General features: G+C 35.3%; 1 protein-coding gene across 1 annotated transcript in view; it reads right to left on the minus strand.

The window, feature by feature from the left end:
- Positions 1-25420, minus strand: part of BMT2 (base methyltransferase of 25S rRNA 2 homolog) — an 88402-nt gene that overhangs the window by 48622 nt on the left and 14360 nt on the right. The window contains exons 2-3 of the mRNA XM_047094846.1: positions 22221-22362; positions 7826-7996 (exon numbers count right to left, since the gene is read on the minus strand). Coding sequence (XP_046950802.1) covers positions 7826-7996; positions 22221-22362 — 313 coding nt within the window. The remainder of the gene's footprint in view (positions 1-7825; positions 7997-22220; positions 22363-25420) is intronic.

Consider the following 25420-nt stretch of genomic DNA (forward strand, 5'->3'; position numbering starts at 1 on the left):
TTCTCAAAATAAACATTTAAAAAAATTAAAAATAAAAAGCTCAAGAAAATAAACTAAGTGAATGGAAAAACTGAGTAGAAACTAACACTTAAGGGAAAAAAAAGAATATCAAAACGGTATTCAAAATCACTATTTAATTGTGATAAACTGAACTCCCCAAACCAGTATTAATAGATCTAATTAGGTCTTCTTTAGTATTATATTCCCTCTGTCACAAACCTTTTAAGAATATGTCCAGTTTCTTACCTCCTAAGGCAGAATAGAGATAAGGCGTATAGTAAGATTCTTGGTTTTGGAGCAATCATTTAATAGTCTTTACAGTCTTTCCTTTCACTCAGTGACACCACCTTTTCCATCCCGCTTTCCACCAGTTAACAAAGTTCCAAGTAGATAATTATACAAACGTGATTGTACTGTTCTAAATATGTCCTTTCTTCCTTCTTTTCCTTTCACCCATAAAACATGTTATGTTAAGTCCCTACTCCAATAACTAAATATCAAGTTAACTGAGTAGTGAAAAGAGATCATACAAATTGATAAATACTTCAGATTTACTTGAGCAAGTAAATGACATAAACAGTAATTCTCAAAAAAAGAAACAAAGACATGGTCCTACAGATGGCCCCAGCTGCTAAGAAACGCAGAGTCAAAACTATGGTCCTATGTACAGCAAGGGTAATGGACATAAATGGCAGAGGAGTTTCTTCTCTCATACTGACTAGTTGGTAATGGCTTTTTAAGTGCTGTGTGAAAAAGATTCTGAGGCCAAGTATAGGATCTGTAGGAAAGATCTACTTAGCTTCATCTATCATGGATTTTGGAAAGTATAATGGCAGCATGTGTGCCATGTTTCTGCTATGTCAAATACTAGAATGTCATGGAGTGAATGTTATTTTCCTGATTTAATATGACTTTCTTTTATTTTGTAAATTTCCTTTCCCTGGTGTTTTATTTTATGTATCTGTTAGAAATGCATATTAACACAATGGGATGTCATTTTATTCCATCACATTAATAGAGAATTAAAAAAATAAAAATACTCCATGCTCATAAGTCTTGGCAACACAGACACTCATACTGCCAGAAGTAATGGATTTAGTATTATTTTTCTGGAAAGTCATTCAGTAATATGTACAACCACCTTGAGTCACTTGTACTCTTAACCCAGCAATTCATTCCCGGGAATTCATCCCCAAAGCATAACAATTTAAGCACAAAAAGATGCTTAATACTGAGATAAAATGTAAGAAAGAAAACCTAAATGTTCAACAAAAGGATAATGTATATAAAGCAAGATTCTTTATACCATATTAGCCTTCAAAAAAGGGCATTTGAGTTCTTACAAAGTCTACATTATTGAGCCCTCTTGGTTTCTTTCCTTTGAGCAATAAAGTAGTACTGAAGAAAAACCATCTCAAAACGACTTCACACAATGTAACTTCACATAAAACCAAGCTACATTATGGGGGGGGGGCAAAAAATTTAGTACAGATTTCGTAATTATACACCGAAATAGTTTTACAATTTTATTATTTTTTTTTTTAATTTTTTTTTTCAACGTTTATTTATTTTTGGGACAGAGAGAGACAGAGCATGAACGGGGGAGGGGCAGAGAGAGAGGGAGACACAGAATGGGAAACAGGCTCCAGGCTCTGAGCCATCAGCCCAGAGCCCGACGCGGGGCTCGAACTCACGGACCGCGAGATCGTGACCTGGCTGAAGTCGGACGCTTAACCGACTGCGCCACCCAGGCGCCCCTAGTTTTACAATTTTAATTGGTAGATGTTTTCTTATAAAGATCATATTAGGGGCGCCTGGGTGGCGCAGTCGGTTAAGCGTCCGACTTCAGCCAGGTCACGATCTCGCGGTCCGTGAGTTCGAGCCCCGCGTCGGGCTCTGGGCTGATGGCTCAGAGCCTGGAGCCTGTTTCCCATTCTGTGTCTCCCTCTCTCTCTGCCCCTCCCCCGTTCATGCTCTGTCTCTCTCTGTCCCAAAAATAAATAAACGTTGAAAAAAAAAAAAAAAAATTAAAAAAAAAAAGATCATATTAAAAAGCAACATCATCAACTAGAGGAGTTCTCCAGTTTCCTTCTCACCTTAGGTTTGTTTCCATTACAAGCCAACTAAAGCATAACTTAGCCCCCAAATACAGATAATAATACAGTCAATATTTAATCATGTTTTATACAGTCAGTCAGGAACACGTCAGTTTCACTTCAGAACGGATAATAGGAAATTTGGTTCAACATCTTAAACTACATTCTGCCAGCCTCACAGCATGAATTAGGAAGTGTTCCTTCTGATTCTACCTTCTGGAACAGACAGCAGAGAAGTGGTATCAGTTTTTTCCTTAAATGTTTGGTAGATTTCACCAGTGAAACTAACTGGGCCTTGTGCTCTGTGTTTTGGAAGGCTGTTCATTATTGATTCAACTTCTTTAATACATATACAGACTTATTCCGATTATCTATTTCCCCTTGTGTGAGTTTTGGTAGACTGTGTCTTTCAAGGAATTGGTCCATTTTATCTAAATTATCAAATCTGTGGGCACAGGTTATTCATAATATTCATAATATTATCCTTTTACTGTCCATGAGATCAGTAGTGATGGCTGCTCTTTTATTTCTGGTATTAGTAATTTGTGTTTCTCCTTCTTGTTTTTCTTGGTTAGCTTGGTCTGAGGTTTATCAATTTTATTAATGTTCAAAGAAACCAGCTTTCAGTTTCACTGATTTTCTCAACCACTTTCCTATTCTCAATTTCACTGACTTCTGCTGTAATTTTCTTTACCTCTGCTTACTTTGGATCTATTTTGTTCTTGTTTTGCTAGTTTCCTGAGGTAGAAACTTAGAGAACTGATTTTAATCTTTTTCAAAAAAATAAATGTACTCAATACTATACATTTCCCTCCAAGCCCCGCTTTCACCACATGCCATGAATTTGCTAGGATGCATTTTCATTTTCATTTGGTGTACAATATTTTGAAATTTTCTAATTTCTAATTAGAAATGTGTTATTTATCAATGTTTTGGTATTTTCTGGCTCTCTTTCTGCTACTACAGTCTGAGAAAATACTTTCCATGATGGTCTACCTTTTAAAATTTGTTAAGGTGTTTTATGGCCCAGAATATGGTCTATTTGATGAATGTTCTCAAAAAATATACTTTTAAAAGGCAGCAAAGTAAGTACTTATTTTGTATCAATTACAAGTATACATGTACAAGATAAAAGACAGTTGGGACATAGCTACCTTAGGAGGAATGGGTGTTAACTGGGACTTGGGATAAAATTTCCAGCAATCACATTATATCCAGATTAAAAAAGTATCACATCTCAAATTTGAGATATAGAGGACTTAAAACGGGGTTCTAGCAGTAACAAACATTTGGTTTTCATAAAATATAAGTACAAAAAAACAGGTATTTTTGCTACATTAGTCCTTGTTATCTGCACCTAGAAATCACAATGATCTGAATACATATTTTGAGATGAGACTGAGAAAAAGATAACCCTTACTATCTAAACTTGCTTTCCAAAGTCAGAAGCCAAATAGATTTGGATGGTAAAGGATGTGTATCTTTCCATATAGTAATAACTATAAATAAATAAACATTTGACTTTTGAATATTTCATCTACCTGTCTGAGAGAAGGAAAGAAAAAGAGAGAGGAGAGGAAAGGTGATGAGACGAGACTATGATTCATTCTGGGAAAACAGAGTATTATTTTGTATTCAGAATCACTTTATATTTGGACATATACAGTGGCAGATTTTTGTGTGAAACATAATGAAGAATGAGTGTTTTAATAGCATGGGAAGAGCAGTTTGCAAAATTCTTTATATTACATGGTCTCTATTGTGTAAAAAACAATGTCTATGAAAAAGACTGGAAAGAAATGTGCCTAAATGTAACTGGGATTGAGCAATAATTTTTCTACATCTATAACATTCATTACATGCAAATTTACATGTGATCTTATTTCATTTGTAGTTAAGAGAAATATTAAATAGGGACTTTAATATAATAAGTACTTTAATAGAGTTATTTATAAAAAAGGTTTAATATTAGTACCAAAGAGTATCAATTCTGGGAAGTTCAAGTTAAATTCAGGAAGGGGAGATGCTTCAAATATAGCCTAATATAATAGAGCAATAGTTTATCAGAAAGAGGATACACTGTACTTGCAACCAGAAATTGAGACCAAGCATGTACCACGAGGGGAATTTAAACAGTTCCATATGACTAGAATAAAGGCTGCAAAAATGGTAAGAGAAGCAGGAAGAGTAATGTCTACATACACATATTGGGGCCAGATGGTATATAACAGAGTTCAGAGTTTTTAGAATAAAGAAAGTCTAAGCCTAGTCATGCTAGTTAACTCATTTCAATGTTTAATTTCAATACTAAGTAAATCCTGACGTGTAACAATCATATTTGGATACTTTCTTTAAAATACTTAAAACCAAACTAATTTCTCTCCATTAAAATTAAACCAGAGACAGGAATTTCTGGACTTCGCCAGGGTTGAGGTGGCAAATCTACTCCTCAAGAAACAACTATAAAACTGGACACAATCATCAAAAACAACCATTTTGGGACTCAAACAAAGGCAAACAAGTTGGAGAATGTTTATTCGTGAGAACCAACTGATCCTAGGTTAAGAACAATGAGGATTTGTGGTGCTCTTGCCTGAAACCACTCTTCTCACCCTCACCCCTTGCTCAGCTGGTGTGGAAGTTCTTCAAGAATAGGGCTGGCTGTGAAAAAGAGCAGCTTCACAGCTGGAAGGAGCTAACTTTATTGGAACAAAGGGTAAAAACCCCACACAGAGCACCGTCAGTAAAAGTAGAAAACAAACAGAAAGTCAGCAGGTATGCTAGCCTCAGGTTGCAGTTTTGGTTGGGCTGAGCTGCAGACTGAAGAACTTGTCAGAAATTTAACCCAAAAAATCCTGGAAATGAGAAAGGCATAGAGGTGCTAGGTAAGGTCTCCACATAGTCTTGACTGACCTGGAGGCTAAGTGAACATACACAGGAGACCCAAGAGGGTCTGATGGAAAATAAATGGTGAGGCACACTTGAAAACTGCCTAAGTGTTAAAAGCACGCCCCAATCAACACACATCCACTGGGAGAGGGTGGAGGAGGCCTAACTGGCTTGAGGCACTGGAGTATAACCTGTGCTATCACTGATCACTAAGCTAAGCAGACAGACTCTAGGAAACCAGCCTAAAAAATAAAAATAACAATACTAGGCAAACTGCAAGGAAATCAGATCCCACAGATTCAGCCCAGGCAAACTAGTAAAAAACTACCACCACCACTACTGCCACCCCCTCCTTGAGGGAAAATCCAAACCAAGAGTTTCCACAATATATTATCAAAAATATATTGGGTGGTTTTTAACAAAAAATTACTAGATATACAAAGAAAAACAGGAAAGTGTGGTCCATGCTCAAGAAAAACAGCATTAAATAAAAAATGACTGAGTGAGCTCAAATGCTGGAGCAAAGTCTTCAAATTGGCTATTATAAAAATGTTCCAAGAATTAAAAGAAAACATGTTAAAAGAGTTAAAGGAAAATATGCTGACAGTGACTCAACAAATAAGGAAATCTCAACAGTAAAATAGAGACTATAAAAAAAGAACCATATAGTGGGGCGGCTGTGTAGCTCAGTCAGTAAAGCATCCAACTCTTAATCTCAGGATCATGAGGTCAAGCCCCACATTGGGCATGGAGCCTACTTATTTAAAAAAAAAAAAAAAAAGAACCATACAGAAATTCTAGGATTGATATGTTCTATATGTACCTGTCTTTGATAGCAGTATAACTATATATATATATTTTTTTTTTTAATTTTTTTTTTCAACGTTTATTTATTTTTGCGACAGAGAGAGACAGAGCATGAACGGGGGAGGGGCAGAGAGAGAGGGAGACACAGAATTGGAAACAGGCTCCAGGCTCTGAGCCATCAGCCCAGAGCCCGACGCGGGGCTCGAACTCACGGACCGTGAGATCGTGACCTGGCTGAAGTCGGACGCTTAACCGACTGCGCCACCCAGGCGCCCCTAACTATATATTTTTTTTACAATGTCATCATTTTAAAAATATTCAAGAATGTTCATAACACCTGAGTTGCAGGATGTTTAGTAAGTCACTAAGCTTTGTAAGCTTTATAGTAATCTTTGAAAAGAAGATGCTTCATCCTTTCCTACTGAACTAATCAAAAGTATGTTAAATTTTAAATAAAACTGCTTATAGTATTTTCAACATTATGTAAAATCAAAGTAACCAGCGGTAATGCTATGTTTGATATCTACTACATATTTAAATGGTTAAGAGGTTGATTTAATTTTATTTTCATGGTTAGCTTTCAGTGTCTATCAAAAATGTTTCTAGAATTATTCAAGTTCAGTATTTTCAAGAAATTAATAAAGTATTACTTGATACTACAAATCTGTTCTGGTACTAAGGTGTATAAATAATTTTAATACTACCAATAATTAATTGGATTACAATACTTGTGTGTGTGTATATTATATATACATATATGTATATTTAATCATAAAAAAGAATGAAATTCTGCCATTTGTTATAACATGGATGGACCCTGAGGCCATTTGGCTAAGTGAAATAAGTCAGGGACAGAAAGACAAATACTGTATGATCTGATTTATATATGGAATCTAAGAAAAACCAAACCCATAGAAACAGAGATGTGACTGGTAGTCAGAAATGGCAGTAGGGGGTGGGGTAGAGAAATTGAGTTAAAGATACAAACTTCCAGTTATAAGAAGTTAAGGGGATGTAAGGTACAACATGATGATTATAGTTAACAACACTGTACTATGTATTTCAAAGGTGCCAAGAGAATGAATCTTAAAAGTTCTCATCACAGTCAGAAAAAGACAAAAATCATATGACTTCACTTATATGAGGACTTTAAGAGATAAAACAGATGAACATAAGGGAAGGGAAATAAAAATAATATAAACACAGGGAGGGGAACAAAACAGAAGAGACTCATAAATATGGAGAACAAACTGAGGGTTATGGGAGGGATTGTGGGAGGGGGGATGGGCTAAATGGGTGAGGGGCACTAAGGAATCTACTCCTGAAATCATTGTTGCACTATATGCTAACTAACTTGAATGTAAATTTAAAAAAATAAAAAAATAAAACAAGTAAACAAACAGAATTTAAAAAGTTCTCATCACAAGAAAAAAATTGTAACTGTGAGGTGATGGATATTAACCAAACTTGTAATCATTTCAAAATATTTACACATATCAAATCATGTTGTATACCTTAAACTTACACAATGTTATAGCTCAATTAAACTGGAAACATATTCATGTATTTATTAAATAAAATTTGTACCTATGCACACATAAACTACTGGTAGGCAAATTTTCACATCAACAATAGAATAATGGCAATTGGTTCCATTAATAATCTTCCATTATTCCTTGTGATTTTTCAGTTAAGAGACAGCCACTTTAAATTAAACATAGTTTAAAATGGATTTTGCTGTTTTGATTCTTTTATTACCATAAGAATAATTATTACAACATTTAAGAAACAATTCTTTCTTATGTTTCCTGAACACAATCTCCTATAGAACCATTAGTTTTCCTGATATCCCTTAAAATTTTATGCTAGTTTTCTACCTACTAATATTATAAATCTGCATTTTTCAGCCTAATCTATTATCAGGGGAGCAAGCAAACAGCCCACTACTTTTTGTAAATCATTACACTATTTTACATTATTAATAGAGCTATCCAGGATGACGTTAGTAATTGAAATAGAAAAACTGTACTTACTCAGTTATAAATTCAGGGTTTGTAAAGCTGAGGTTGGTTAAATGACCTTCAAGTTTAGAAGACTCATGTGTACTTAAGGCTGGAGTGGTCTTAGTGGCAAGTACAGCTCTTTTTTCATCCTTTTCAAGTGCTTTTCTCTTTCCACCATTTTGGAAATATTCTCTGCATACACTACAAAGCAAAATGAAGTTATATTTTAAAATACTAGGCAGGAATATAAAATAAAATGGAAAAACATTAGCCTTTATTATTCAAAACGGGAAACTTTCAATTACAAATTCTTACTGTGAAAACGTCACACAGAGGTAAGTTTGAGTACCTGTAGCACTGCACATACAATAAAGCATAATCACAGATTATATTTAACAAGTAAAAAGTATGTTTTCAAGGGTACAGATGTGCCTATATGTTTTGCTGAACTGCATTCTTAACTAAAACTTAAGTTCCTCTAGAAAATCTTAGGTAACTCTGCTATTCAGTGACAGCATACAAAAAGACCAGTCGTTACAGTTAATTCTGAGCCAGGTCTGCTGGTAGCAGACAGATACCCCAATAGTTGTTTCTTAGATCCCTGTTGGTTTATGAAAACTAAGTGAGGATGTCAACATATTAAGAACTATTGATATTCTTATTTGCTCTGAGGGAAGGGAATACAAATCTAGTTCAGGTAAAAATGGTACTGTATCATATAGATAAACATTTACAGAACAGAAGTTTGAACATTAAGGTGGTTTTTGTAACACCTGGAAATTATTCTTATCCATCAAGAGACCGTTCCTGTTTGTCTGAATTCTTACAGTAGTAAAATGCAGATTTTTTGAAGATGTTTCATTTTAAGCTCATATAGTTTAGAACAGATCAGTTGCCATCCAGCACCAGAAACTGATGACTGACATAATCTTATAAACAATTTTCTTCAAACTGAATACAATTTTAGAGTAGTAGGACACCATGCCTGGGTATATAACAGGAAAAACTAACATAAACCATAGAATCAACTCAAATATTTATTAGCTATTAAAGCCAGGAATCTTAAGGTAAAGAAAGGCTAACAAGACCTAGTTCAGGCCCTTGAACTTACAATGTGATAGCTTACATGTGAAAACAATAAATGATACAATTACTAAGCTACTTGAAGGAGGAGGGAATCTAAACAAATTTTCTTTTTAGATTCTTACAACACATTATTAGTACATATAGCTCATACTTTGAACAAAGCTAAACTATTTTTCTCCATAGACTCTGCTTGGTGAATTTCCAGAAACATATGGCAAGAGAAGAATTGAAGAATTAATTTAAAACTGGTTTCTGCGGGGCGCCTGTGTGGCTCAGTCGGTTAAGTGGCTGACTTCAGCTCAGGTCATGATCTCACGGTCCGTGAGTTCGAGCCCCACGTCGGGCTCTATGCTGACAGCTCAGAGGCTGGAGCCTGTTTCAGATTCTATGTCTCCCTCTCTCTGACCCTCCCCCGTTCATGCTCTGTCTCTGTCTCAAAAATAAATAAACGTTAAAAAAAAAATTTTAAACTGATTTCTGCAAGTAGAACTATGATCTAAGGGAACAATGCCCATCTCTCCTCATACTTACAGTATGCTATTAGTTCAACTTCACTTTTTCTTAGTAATTACTATTAAGACTTCTTAAAAAAAATATTTCTTTAATTTTCCTATGTAGATTTAGTTTTAATTCTTATATATAGGAGTTGAAACCCATTCTTTATAAATCAATTATTTATTAAGTATTAAGAATACAGAGCCCCCATGTGCCAGGCACATCTGTGATGAGAAAACAAATTGGAGAAGGGATTGCTGCTCTCAAGGAGCTCAGATTAGTGAATAAGACAACAACTATACAATAATAAAGAAAATACAACTGATAAAGATAATATACAGCTGATAACCCAATCAATCTAGAGTCAGTAATATATGCTGACTTTAGAAATATAAGTAGGAATAATCAAGGAAGAATGCTAGGTGGGAGGTGAGTGCTTTTCTGGCAGAATAGCATGAGCAAAGGCACAGGAGATAAACAGAGCAAGGATCCTGCAGAGATGGACATCCATTCAAGATATGTGAAACGTAAGGTGCTGAGAAGAAAACCGATGGATGGACTCACAGGTAAAAAGATCCTGAGGCCAACACAAATATAGTGGGGAAAGGTGGCTAGGTGACACTGGACTGATAAGCAAGCCTCAGATCCCACAAGACTCCAAGGCCAATGTAAAGATGTGGTATTTAGAAATCTAATCTAATGACAGTAGTTTAGTGATTTCCTGGGGCTGGGGCTAATTACAAAAGTGTACAAAAAGTAAATGCCACCAAACAGGAGAGCCTTGAAAAGATATTGCTTCTGGGGGAGAAAGGAGGCACTTTGAAAAAATGGAGGTATCTCTGGAGGTTTGGTGATAAAAGGAAAAAAATTAAGCAATTAAGGATAATGAGCCTACTGAGATGTTATAAACTATATACTAAAAAATGTTAAGTCAGACCAAAAGAGGACAATATATATTAAAGGCACTTTACTTTTGTATTTGTGGCAATCAAACAAGGTTCTTCAGAATTAAAGAACCAAGTAAGCCACCCAAACCCCTACAGACACTCCAACAGAATAGACAAACCCATAAAATAAATGCTCAATGAATACAAAAACCAAACAAGGTTCTAATAGAAGGGAAGAGAAAAACAATTAAAACTAGTGGATGAAAATTATCAAAAACATAGACTCAAAAACAGCTATAAAAGAGAAAAAAACTGTAACATTTTGGTATTAATTATATATAATAAAGCAAGTGCAGATATGAAAGAACATTTCAAATTTGAAATTAAAAAGCTGAGAACAAAAAGGAATGAATAATGGAGAGATATTCCATGAAAATAGATAGGAAGATGCAATATTGCCACAATGTCAGTTCTTCCCAAACTGATCTATAGAGTCTGTACAATCCCAATGAAAATCAAGCCAAATTATTTGGTGGAGACCAACAAACTAATTCTAAAGTTTATATGGAGAGGCAAAAGACCCAAATAGCCAACACATTTCTGAAGAAGAACAAAATTGAAGGACTGACCACTATTGGACTTACTTTATATAGAGGATCAGAACAGGGTGGTGCTGGTGACAGAATAGACAACTAGACACATGGAACAAAACATCCCAGTAGACCCACACAGATATACTCAAATGATTTTTCAATAAAAGAGCAAAGGCAATATAATGGAGTAAAGATGGTCTTTTCACCAAATGGTGCTGGAACGACAACTACATACCAGAAAAATGAACCTAAACAGACATCACACCTTTCACAACACTTAAAATGGATTATAGACATAAATGTAAAACACGAAACTATAAAACTCTTGGAGAGTTTTATAAACTTCCTAGGAGAAAATCTAGGTGACCTTGGGCTTGGCAATGACTCTTTGGATGCAACACCAAAGTCAAGATCCATCAAAGAAAGAATTGAGAAGCTGGACTTAATTACAATAAAAAAATGCTCTGCAAAAGAGAATGGGAGAGAATGAGAAGAGAATGAGAAGACAGACATGGACTGGGAGAAATATTTGCAAAAGAATTATCTGATGAAGGAACTGTTATCTGAAATATACAAAGAATTCTGAAAACTTAATGGAAAACAAACAACCCAGTTTAAAAATGGGCAAAAGAAATGGATAACTCACCAAAGAAGATATACAGACAGCAAATAAGCTTATGGAATATGCTCCAGGTCATGTATCATTAGGGAAATGCAAATTAAAATAGCAACACGACACTACTACACACTAATAACATCAACACTACCAACTGCTGGTGAACATGTGGAGCAACAAGAACTCTTCATTCATTGTTGGTGGGAATACAAAATGATAAAATCACTTTGGAGACAATTTGGCCGTTTCCTACAAAATTAACTCTACTTTTACCATACAATCCAGTAATCACACTCCTTGGTATTTGTGCGCGCGCGCGCGCACACACACACACACACACACACACACACACGCACACACAAATAAAAACTCACTTCAACACAAAAGCCTGCACATGGATGCTTACAGCAGTTTTAGTCATAACTGCCAAAATTTGGAAGCAATAAGTTGTCCTGCAGCAGGTGAATAAAGAAAAAAATTGTGGTACATCCAGACAATAGATTCTTACTCAGTGCTAAAAAGAAATGAGCTACCAAGCCATGAAAAGACATGGAGGAAACTTAAATGCCTATTAAGTGAAAGCTGTCAATATAAAAAGATTATATACTATGATTCCAACTCTATGACATTCTAGAAAAGGCAAAACTATGGAAAGAGTAAAAGAGTCTGTGACTGGGGAAAGAAGGGATGTGCAAGCAAAGCAGAGGATTTTTAGGGCAAGGAAGCCATCTGCATGATACTATAATGGTGAATATTTGTCATTATATATTTGTCAAAACCCACAGAATATACACCACCAAAAACAAATCCTAATGTAAGCTATGGACTTTAAATGATAATGATGTGTCAAAGAAGTTCATCAATTACAATATAATGTACCATTCTGGGTGGATGTTGACAGGGAGGATACTGGGCATGTGTGTGGGCAGGGTGTTTATGGGAACTGTACTTTCTGCTCAATATTACTGTGAACCTAAAATTGCACCAAAAAAATAAATCTACTTGAAAGGGAAAAAAACCCAGGTCAGAACAGTTATCATGTGTCTCCTGATGTAATACACTGAGAAGGACACAATATCACCTAAGTAATATTCTTGCTAATATGCTTCATTTAAATCTAATCAGAGGGGTGCCTGGGTGGCTCAGTCTTTTGAGCGACCGACTTCGGCTCAGGTCATGATCTCACGGTTTGTGAGTTTGAGCCTCACGTCGGGCTCTGTGCTGACAGTTAAGAGCCTGGAGCCTGCTTCTGATTCTGTCTTCCTCTCTCTCTGTCCCTCCCCCACTCATGCTCTGTCTCTCTCTGTCTCAGAAATAAATAAAAAACATTTTTAAAAAATCTAATCAGAAAAAAACCATACAAATCCAAATTGAGAGTCTATAAACCTTTATAAGATGTCTGTGTCATAAAAAAAAAAAAAGGAGAGAGAGAGAGAGAGAGAGATTCACATGAGTCAAATCATATTTGACTTTCTCTGACCGACTTGTTTCACTTAACTACAGAGAACAAACTGTGGGTAGCTGGAGGGGAGGTGAGCAGGGTAATGGGCTAAATGGGTTATAGGCATTAAGGAGGGCAGTTGTGATGAGCACTGTGTGTTACATGTAAGTGATGAATCAGTAAATTCTACTACTGAAACTAACATTACACTCTATGTTAACTAACTAGAATTTAAATAAAAACTTTAACTAAAGAGAAAGCTAGAGAATTTACCTCAACTAAGTGCAATGATACACCTTGAAATATTTAGGAATGAAAGTCTTGTGATTTCTGCAACTGACTACCAAATGGTTCAGTAGAGAGGGAAAGGGGAGAGAAGGGGTGCGGGGGGAGGGGGGGGAGGGAGAAAATGGAAAGAAGATACAAAATAAGACTAAAATAGAGAAACATGTTTTTTCAGAAGCTGAAGGAAAGAAAGTGTGAGTCAACGATTTTTATCCAGCCAAGCTGCACATTTTGTAACAAAACTATAGAAAAACAGCTTTTTGTATGTAAGAACTTAGGGAACATCATAGTTGCAAGCTGGTTTTAAAGGATTTACTAGAAGATGAAGTTCATCCATGAGATGGCTGAGAAATGTTGATGAAGAGGCTAGTTAGTAATGAATGAAAAGCATTAAATGAATAAAAAAAGGAAAACTTTATAATGCTGAAGACCACAATTTCCAAAGATAACAGTTATGAATATTTATGTGCCATTTATCATAGCAGCCATCTTCACTAAGCAGAAACTCCATTGGATTCATGGAGAAACAGACACAACTAACAATAGAGAACTTTAATACATGACTCAATCAAGTGAATGAATATTAGGTAAGGTTAGAGAAACCAAAAAGAGTATAATGAGGTTTATCTTATCTACATAACAAACTCTGCTCTCTAAAGAGAGTATAAATTCTTTTCAAGTGCACATGGAATATTCACAAAACTACCATATACATATACTATGTCATGAAGAAAACCACAGTAAGAGCCACAGAAAAACAGAAAAAAATCATCCTATTACAACACAAAAAAGTATAACAGAATAAAACAAAAAAATCCCTTTCACCTGGAAATTTAAATCCATTAATATATTCACATATATATTCATAAATTTAAGGAGGAAACTCATATACATTTCCACAGATGCTGAAAGGACATTCAACACAATTCAACACCTATTCCTAAAAAAAAACCAAACAAAACAATACACTCAGTAAAATAGGAATTGGTGAACACTTCCTAAAAGTAAAATTATACATATATATCAGCCAAAAAGCCAGCCACGTTTTTAACGGGAACACAATGCACACATTGCTAAATGAATAAGACACGGCTATGTAGCAGACAAGAGAAAAAGTATTAGTCAAAAAAAAAAAAAAAAAGGAAAGAAAGAAAAATAAAAAAAACTGGAAAGAAAGAAAAATGTATATTCACAGATGAGTTTACCTAGACAACCCAAAAGAATCAATCATAAACCAATACCAATAGATGTAAAAATACAAAAATCAAAAGCCTCCATATATATGTGCATATATAAACAATAGCATATCTGAATATATAACAGAAGTGAAGGTTACATTTACAACAGATCAAAATGATAAAACACCTAAGAATAAATGTAACAAGAAAATGCACATATTCAGAAAATCAGTATTCAGAAAACCTTAAAACACTACTGAACAACTCAAAAGCAGACTGGAACAAATAGAAATATACATATCTTTTTCATGGGCATGATGATTCAACATTACAAAGATGTCAGTTTTCTCCAGTTATTAAAAAATTTAATGAAATCCCAATAAAAATACAAAGTTTTGCAAGTTTAGTTAGACCAGTTGGTTCTAAAATACACATGAAAAAAAAAAAAAAAAAGGGAAAGAACCAAGAAAACCCTGAGAAAGAAGAGCAGTGGTGGCGCAGGGGAAGATGTTACAGAATAACATAGATTAAATGATACAGACAATGAAACATAACAAAGTCCTAAAAAAGAACCAACCATAGCATACAGTTGGCTAACATGGCATATAAGTGTCATGCCAAATCACTGTAGAAAAGGTGGTGCTTTTCATAAATGACGTTAGAGAAACGGGAATTATATTGGGGGAAAAGTTAGATCTATACTTCCCAACAAACACTAGACTGAATTCCAAATAGGTCAGAGATTTAAATGTAGAAAATGATATCATTCAAGTACTATAAGAAAACTAGTGAGTAAATGAGTGCATTACTATTAGGAATTCTTATAGTCTGGGAATCAGGAAAGCTTTTCTAAGGTAAGAGAAATCTGGAAGCAATAAAAGAGATACATATGTGATTACGTAAAAACAAAGATTTCTACATGGCAAACCAAAAACCTGCATGGCAAAAGGTATTAATGAGGACAAAGGGCACATATCTGTAAGTCATAAAAAGCTATGAAAAAATCAAGATAAAAGGGACCAAAACCAGTGGAAATAAAGTGTCAAAAACATGAACATAATTCACAAGGGGCAAATAATTTTTAAATATATAAAAACATACTCAACCTCACTCACAAGAGAAACATAAATTAAAACCACACAGAGATATCAGTTCCCACCTTATCAAACTGGCAAAACTTCTAAAGGTAGGTGAGACTGTGAAGACATAGGTATTATTTTTTTGTTGACGGAACTACAAAATGATAAAACCTCTAAAGAGGGTGATTTGACAAAATCTAACAAAATCACATATACGTTTACTCTTCTACTCTGCAATTGCACATCCAGGAATCTACAAAGATACAATGCCAAATGTACAAAATGAATATGCACAAGGTTATCCATTACAACACTATTTTTAACAGGAAAAACTTGTAAATAACTTACGAAGATGAAGAGGGTATCTATTTACTTGCAGTTGGTCAATTCATGTTGTCAACTTGACTGGGCCAAGGGGTACCTAGATATCTGGTCAAACATTCTGAGTGATTCTGTGAGGATGGTTCTGAATGAGAGTAACATTTAAATAAGTCAAATGAGTAAAGCAGACTGTCCTTCATAATAGGGGTGGGCCTCATCCAATCACTTGAAGGTCTGCATAGAACAAAAAGGCTGACCCTCCTCCCCAGAGTATGAAAGACACCTCCTGCTTGACTGCCTTTGAACAGGGACACTGATTTTTTTCTTGCCTTCAGACAAACTGAAACATCAGCTCTTCCTAGGCCTCAAGCCTGCCAGTTTTAGGACTGGAACTACACCACTGATTCTCCTGTGTCTCTAGCTTGTCAACTCACCACTGCGAATCTTAAGATTTATCAGCCTCCATATACACAGTAACCCATTCTGTGAAGAACCCTGACTAATACAACAGTGATCTCCATGACATATTAAGTAAAGAAGAAGGGTATAAAACAGCATATACCATATCCCATTTGAATACAGATAATGGGTGGTTATGTATGTGTATGTGAATTTGGTTAATTCTGCAAAAAACAAACAAACAAAAAATCAACAACAAAATAATGTTACCTGAAAATAATTTGTTACTTGGATAAAACAAGTAACAAATGAAGAAATTGGAAGGGAACCTTTTTTGAATACACCTTTTTATAAAGTCTTGACTTCTGAACCATGCAAATGTTTTATATTCTTACAAAAGAAAATGGGGGGGAAACCCATAAAACTGAAAGTGAACATAACCATATACAAAAGAACTATTTCAAGTAACTTTTAAACACAGTATCCTGACCCTTAGTGGTTTATGTTCTAAAGACAGAAGAACTACAAAGATACTTTAAACTTCATCCAGTCAGTTTTACTGCTAGGTAAAGTTTAGAAGTAAAATTGACATTGTAATTTTCAAACTATTTTATGTGAACTATAGGACAAAGCAAATGTATTAATGTTATTCAGAACTAAGTCCTTTAGCAGCACATCTAGTGCCCAGATCTTAATTTAATTTCTAAATGCCATTTCTCACTAAAAGAAACAGGCCCTATGAAGAAATAGTTTGATTCTAAGTCTTGGGTGGCAAAACTAAAGGGTTATTTTGTACTACATAGTAACAAAGTGCTCAAAAGTGATTTCAGAACACAGAAGCCAGCTATATATGGAATATGGAATAATTTGAACATACTCCCCCTCAAAAAAAAACAAAGACTGATGGAAAGAATGAATAAATAACAATGCAGGAGGCTACTGTGATATAAAAACCCCCAAACCAAAAAACATACTTATCACAATTGGAATTACTACACCAATTCCTTATTGTTAAGAATTGATGACTAAACAGAAAGAATTAGGGATACGTATATGTTTATTTCTACCCAGCCTTTCTGAAGAACACGTAATCATTCCCTGTTCATAAAGAAAAGGTTTTATTTACAGAAGCTAATAAATAAAAAGAATGATACAATTTGAAAAAATCATTCTGTGGGGCACCTGGGTGGCTCAGTCGATTTAAGCACCAGACTTCAGCTCTGCTCTTGATCTCATGGTTTGTGAGCCCTGGGTCAGGCTCTGGGCTGACAGCTCAGAGCCTGGAGCCTGCTTCAGATTCTGTGTCTCACTTTCTCTCCATCCCTCCCCACTCGCACCCTGTCTCTCTCTCTCTCTCTCTCTCTCAAAAATAAGTAAATGTTAAAAAAAAATTTTAAAAATCACTCTGCAATCCCAAATGAAATAGTTTATTTAATAAACAGAAGTAAACCTGTTAGCTGACAGACTGTCAGGAGACAGGATTGATCCACAAGCCAAAATGTCCCTCTACATATTACTTGCTAATTGCAAAGGGAAAATATAAGTTTACAATGGAAGGACCACCTACACCAAATGGCAAAATTTAGCAGGTAACCCGACAATTAAGAACTTGCTAATGTAATGCAGTAAGTGTGCAGTTTCACCTAACAGATATTCTGTCAAAAATAATGTTACCTGATTCAACACTTTAGATCAGTTTATAAGAAATAAAGGACACTGAAAAAGTAGATAAATGGCTCCATGAGAAAACAATCAAATAAATCCAAAATACAGGACACAAAACTAGTTTTGGATTAGGATATAGAAAATCACAAAGGGCCCCTGGTTATGCTGTAGCTATGGGGGAAAAAGAACTATACACTCTAAAAAAACAATGTATTAAAAAGAAATCAAGAGAGCTGAGGATACAAAAGGTATAAAGGAACTAAAGAAAGGCCTAGATGAGAAGAGATCACAGGCACTTTGTACATTTGTTGAAAAGGTGTATAGGCAGCAAAAGATCATATCTTCCAGGGTAGAAGGATTTTGTTTGATTAAAGGGAAACCAGCAGAGCTTTTAATGGTTGCTTAGAATGGTGTGACAGACTGGAATCTTTAAGAAACCCAAATGCAAAGACTGTTCTCCCTGTTCTATTCCTGCATCCCACCCCCACCCCCCTCCATAGGTCTTGATTTTCAAATATGAAAAAGGCAAGGGAAGTACTAGAGGCTTGGAGTGGGACTAAAAAGCAGAGAAAATTCTTTGCAGTCTTCTGTGGACCTATATCCCAGAGTCTTGCTAGAGGACTGTGCCTGTAATATACATAAAACAGGACTCACCCTCAAAGCATTTGAAGACACAAGTGAAATGCAACTATGTAATCCAACTTCAACTCAGTTTAACCCCTGATGGATCAAAGTGTGTCCCTGTCTCACTGGCTGCCTGTTAGAGGGAAAAAACAAAACAAAACAAAAAGCATGCCCTTTCTAGGAAAAACTAGTATCATGTCCGTCTCTTCTAAACATAATGCTAGTATATATTTTTAAAAATTACCAGACATATAATGAAGCAGGAAAAAAAAATGATCCATAATCAAAAGAAAAAACAGCCAAAAGAAACAGATCTTGATAAACCATATATTGGAATAAGCAAACAAGGACTTTATAATAATTACCATAAGTATTTTTTTTTAAGTTTATTTGAGAGAGTGTGCACAAGGGTGAGGAGCAGAGAAGGAGAGAGAACATCAGTCTCATGAACCGTGAGATCCTGACCCAAGTAGAAATCAAGAGTTGGATGTCTAACCTACTGAGCCATCCAGGCAACCCTATAAATCTTTCTAATTCAGAAAAAGATGAAATTTAAGAGAACTTTAAGAGAAAAATTAAATAATCTAAAGATGAGCCAAGTAATTATACAAAAATTGAGAAAAATGGTATCTTGAAAATCTCTCTTGGTAACTGACAGAACAAAAAGCCAAAAAGAAAAATCAGTAAGGACATACAGATTATTTGAACAGTGCTATTAACCACCTTGAATCAAAAACCACAAAATATAGAATGTGGGATGTTTTTCAAATAAACTGTCATTTCTCAAAAAAACTAAATGTTGTGGGAAACAAAACCAAGAACCTAAAGAAATGCAACCACCAAATGCAATGCATGAGACGTAATTTGATTAAAAAAAAAAATTACAAGCACATTTTGGGGACAATAAAAAAAATCTGAATTTTTGAACTAAGTATTTTAGGAAATGAGGAAATTACTGTTAATTATCTTAATGTGATGATGGTATTATGCTTATGCTGAAGAATGTCCTATTCTTAGGAGATGTGTGGGAATGAAATATCATGTTATCTGCAATTTACTTGCAAATCCAGGAAACTGTGTTTGTTTCTCTGTGTATACAAAGAGTTAGAAAAAGCAAATATTTTTATTAATCATACAGCTATGCCTTTGTGTTATGTTTTTAGTATTTCATGCTATAAATCAAATTATTTTTTGAAGGAAATCATACGTGGAATTCTTCAAGCTAAACAGCCAACAAAATCTTAGCAGGGTAATGTCCGTAAGCCTTACCTTACATACCAAATTCTTATGAAGTTTTAAGTATAACTAACTGAACAGAAACTTCTGTCAAACTCTTTTAAAAGCCCACTTTAGCTCTCAAAGTACTACTGCTTTCTTAGAATTGTCAATAGAGAAAGGAATTATATAAACTCAAGTTAAAATTATAGATAAATCAAGTTTCAAAATTCAAAACTGTTTTGTAGCCTTTTCTCTCAAGCTAGTTTTAAGTTTAAAGTAAAGACATTATAAAACTCCTCATGGGATTACTTTCCATAGTAAATTTATTTTACAATATTTGCCACTGTTCTTTTCCTGCAGTTTGACCTAAATTCTTACGAATGTTCCCTTTCAGCAGTTTGACTTAAAAATGACCTTTTTCAAACACATGTAGATACAGTAACTATTGATAGCAACCACACATCTAAGGAAAAAGAAGAGAGAAGTGTGAGCACAGATTATTTACGGAAGGTATAAGCAAATGCTCCTATGAGAATATCACACATCAAAGTCCATTTAAGAAGCAGTCTGAGAGCTTGCTTGGTATACCCGAATACTAATTTTAAAGCAGTGCTGCTAAAAGCCAAGAATGATGGTCTTAAATAGAGATGGTGCTGATTTCCTGATTGGATTATGTCATTACTCCATGTTACAAGGGAAATAACTGGTTCGGTAATACATTCCATTTTGCATTTCTTCGCTTGAGGGAGAAAATGTATATTTTCTAAAAGACAGATTTTCTCTCTAGAACCAAGCAGAAAGCACCAAACATTTAAGTTCCAAGAATCTTATTTCCTATTGTTCTGGCTCCTTTCTTTCTCCAACTCCACAATTCTTGGGGTCCGCAATCTACTGATAACACCTTTTCACTCCTCCTCACTCACCTCATATTTTCAACTCCCTACTTATGTACCACTATAATCACTACAACATACATACTATTTCCCTTCCTCTTCTCTTGAGTCATTATACTCACTTGAGCATTAATTTTATTATACTGTTCTGTCCATTCACTTTCTCACTCTCTAAGAAAACTGCCTCACTATAACTTTGCACCTTGATTATCACATTAGCTTCCTAACTGATTTCCTGATTTACATACTCCCCTTCCTATAGTCTATCTTAACACAGTAATTAATTCTTAAGAATTCTTGACACACTTTAAAGGTTAATAAAATCCTGTTACTCTTCTTCTTAAAACATCCAGTGACTCATCTCACACAGAATAAAAGCCAGTGTCTTTAACCATGGTTTACAAGAACCTACGAAATCTAGCTGGTCAGTATCTTATTTTCCACCACTCTTCTTCTCATGTTTCGCTCTAGCCACATTAGTCTCCTTGCTGTTTCAAAAATATGTCAGCACAGTCCTACCTCAAGGCCCCTGGACTTGCTAGGGCTTGTTGTCTCACTTCTTTAATGTTTTTTACACGCATCATTTCTGGGAGGCCTACCCTGTCTACCATACTTAAAATTGTTTTATTTTTCCTTGCTTTGTTTTTCTCATGAGACTTACCATTATCTGACCCAGGATATCTTTAATTTATGTAATGTTTCTTGCCTCTAACCCTCATGAGCACGTAACCTCCATGAAAGCATGGATTTTGTTTGGCTGACTGTTGTACTCCCAGTGCCTGTGATGTGACTAGTACACTGTGGACAATCATTAAAAATTATTAAATAAATAAATAAAATAACTAAATTAAATATGCATTTTTCTCTGGATTATTTGTTGAATGAATGAAATATGCATTATAACATAACTTTTAAATGAGATTAAAACAGAAATTTTGGATAAAAAATAACTGCAATGAAATATAAACCAGAAATTATCATAAATTCATTGTCCATGCAGAAAGATAATGCTTTGTTTTCTGAGAATTCATTTATAAATTCAATCAATACATATATCCGTTCCAATAATTTTACTACCTTGAGAGAAATGACCAAGAGTATTTCATTTTGATGTCTTAAATTTATACAATGAGAAAATAAGCATTATCCAAAGTAAGTTTAAGTGCTGGAATACTCTGAATTATATATCCAAAATTCAGGATTTTGACACTTTTAAGAGGTTTTCAAATTTTAAAATACAGAAAATCACATTTACTTGAATCCAAATATGGAGAATTATAAAAAGAAATTTCTATACTATAACTTACCAATGAAGTTAAGTGTTAAAACTCATATTTTAAATGTATTGATGTTTAAGTATATTTGATGCATTTAAAGCTATACTTTTATTTTTATTTTTTAAAGCTACAATTTTGAAAGGCTGAAACAAAACTTCAAGTTATGTCAAAGAAAAACATTTTGATTAAAAAGGGATGAATGATATAAACTTAGAGAAAGTGTGGCAAGGGGGAGAAGTTATTTAAAAAAATAATCTGTTTTAAAACAGTCCTATTTTGGTACAGTAAATTATACAAAGCATTACTTGGATTTCAGACTTTAAACGATATAGTAGAAACCAAAAATGTTAGTTCATAAAAACACTCACCTACAACACCATTCAATACGACCTTCGCCCTCACAAGTTTTTGCCCAATGGTTATCTGCCAAATTTTTCATTGCAACAGCATATTCACAAAGTGTTTCCTCATCCTCACAATGTTCTCGCCAGATCTTATCAAAATCTCCCACTAAAAACAAGGGAAAAGACGAATTAAGTTAACTTCACTTACAAATGTCTCAGGCTTTTAAAAGTTTCTGCGTAATCTAAAATTACTTAAAGATGAATATAAGCAAAATTATAAAGTCAAGTTGCATCAAGTTTAAACTAGAATTTTAAAAGCTCCTTTATGCAAATAGATATATCACTTTAACTATGATGATTTGATAATCAAATAAATTTTCACCAATTTAAACAGATGGATTTGTGAAGCTGAATGAAACTAACACACATAAGTAGGAGTTATCAGTTTATAAACCAAAAACACACTGGTAGGGGACAATTATGGCTGGGTATTCAAACATTAATTATCCTGGTACCCTTGGGCAATTTGACCTTGCGGCACAAAGTTACTTAAGCCTGCTTCTTGCCTGTTATTTTCTTGGATCTCTACATACTGATCAGTTTCCTATACTAAAAAGGGGTATGGGTGCCTGGGTGGCTCAGTCGGTTGGGCCGAGTTAAACTCAGGTCATAATCTAACAGCTCGTGGGTTGAAGCCCTGCGTCAGGCTCTGTGCAGACAGCTCAGAACCTGAGACTGCTTTGGATTCTGTGTCTTCCTCTTTCTCTTCACCTCCCTCATTCATACTCTGTCTCTTTCTCTCTCTCTCAAAAATAAGCGAATCAATCAATCAATAAAAAAAGGGTTGATAGGTGAGATGGCACCATAAATTACCAAGCAAGATAAATATTTTTATTTCTTCACTTGGATGTGTTCTAGGCATATTGTATTTTAAAAAATTATAATTATAGGGCAAAAATGTTGCTAGAGAAACTACCTTAGAAGCCTCTCTGAAGTTTTAAGTCTTTACAAAATGTTCTGAATAAACATTATAAGCTGACTATATATATATATTTTAAGTTTATTTATTTATTTTGAGAGAGAGCGAGAGCAAGCATGAGCAGGGGAGGGGCAGAGAGAGAGAGGGAGAGAATCCCAAGCAGGCTCCATGCTGTCAGCACAGAGCCCGATGTGGAGCTTGAACTCACAAACTGTGAGATTGTGACCTGAGCCAAAACCAAGAGATGGATGCTTAGCCGACTGAACCACCCAGGCACCTCATAAGCTGAGTATATTACTGAGCCACGATATTACTTCTGGCTACTACGGGTTTTTTTTTGTTTTTGTTTTGTTTTTTGAGAGAGAGAAAGACAGCAAGCAGAGGTGGGACTCGATTTCACAACTGTGGTATCATGACCTGAGTCAAAATCAAGAGTTGGATGCTTAACCTACTGAGCCATCTAAGCACCCCTTGCTACTATCGTTTTAAAAACATTAAATAAGTTCTCACTTTTAATATGAAATCTGAAACAGCAATATGAGTTCCAATAAAGAATGGTATGAGGATGCTATGCCAAATAGATGACATTAACATAATTGTAAGGGTAAAAGAGTAAACAAAAATTATCAAAGTAGCTTCACTCAATGTCCTTAGTGGTAAGATTTAGGTTCTCTTGCTTCATGTTTAAATGTAGGCAATTGTTTGGCAGAATAGGCTGAAAAATATAAATAAAACAACCAAATTTGAAGATAATCATTCTACCCAAATTCTCTCCAGAGGTGAGACTATGAGATTCTAGTATTTAAGAAGTGTTTTTTTTTAACAAAGAAAAAATAATTATAAGTTTAAATATATCAAGACTTAGTCAAAATTTGAAACACTTTATTTTAAGCACAGTCCAACAAGGACTGAGTTGAAAATCAAACTATTAGCCCTCTAGTTTGACCAAATTAAGAAATAGCAAGAAAGGTACAAACATGCTCTCACACACACTGTTAAAAAGGTGTATAGGGGCGCCTGGGTGGCGCAGTCGGCTAAGCGTCCGACTTCAGCCAGGTCACGATCTCGCGGTCCGTGAGTTCGAGCCCCGCGTCGGGCTCTGGGCTCGATCTCGCGGTCCGTGAGTTCGAGCCCCACGTCGGGCTCTGGGCTGATGGCTCAGAGCCTGGAGCCTGTTTCCGATTCTGTGTCTCCCTCTCTCTCTGCCCCTCCCCCGTTCATGCTCTGTCTCTCTCTGTCCCAAAAATAAATAAACGTTGAAAAAAAAACTTTAAAAAAAAAAAAGGTGTATATATCACAGTCTCCTTCTAGGTCTGAATACCAACTGTAAACCCCAAAGGAATGAAAAGTTCTCTTCTTGGGGGTTATGTTCTTATAGAACAATATTTTCATTAACTGGTAATATTTTTTTTTTTTTTTAATTTTTTTTTTTTTTCAACGTTTATTTATTTTTGGGACAGAGAGAGACAGAGCATGAACGGGCGAGGGGCAGAGAGAGAGGGAGACACAGAATCGGAAACAGGCTCCAGGCTCTGAGCCATCAGCCCAGAGCCTGACGCGGGGCTCGAACTCACGGACCGCGAGATCGTGACCTGGCTGAAGTCGGACGCTTAACCGACTGCGCCACCCAGGCGCCCCTAACTGGTAATATTTGTGAGGTGATGAGAGCTTTCAATTTGTTATATAGTAGATTGGCAATAACTGTCCACTAAAAACAAGCAGGCAAATTTATTTCCCAAATTCTCAAAGAAAAACTTCTCAGTATTAGCAACATCTTTCAGATGTAGTTATTTACCAACTCTATAAATAGAACTACAGGAAGTAAAGCCTTTAAAACAAATATTTTGATTAATGATACATTAAAAAAAACTTTTTTTGCTGTTTATTTATTTCGGGGGGGGGGACAGAACATTAGCAGGGGAGGGGCAGAGGGACAGAGGGAGACACAGAATCTGAAGCAGGCTCCAGGCTCTGAGCTGTCAGCACAGAGCCTGACACGGGGCTCAAACCCATGAACTGTGAGATCATGACCTGAGCCCAAGTCGGACGCTTAACTGACTGAGCCACCCAGGCACCCCATTTAATGATACCTTTTAATTTAAATTTTTAAAGATTTTTTAATTTATTTTTGAGAAAAAGTGAGAGAGACAGCGCAAACAGGGGAGGGGCAGAGAGAGAGAGAGGGAGACACAGAATCCCAAGACAGGCTCCAGGCTCTGAGCTGTCAGCACAGAGCCCGTCGCAG

The sequence above is a fragment of the Lynx rufus genome, unplaced genomic scaffold (genome assembly GCF_022079265.1).
Source record: "Lynx rufus isolate CCGP_SWC_20201006 ecotype Redwood Valley unplaced genomic scaffold, mLynRuf1.p SCAF_4, whole genome shotgun sequence".
Classification (NCBI taxonomy): domain Eukaryota; kingdom Metazoa; phylum Chordata; class Mammalia; order Carnivora; family Felidae; genus Lynx; species Lynx rufus.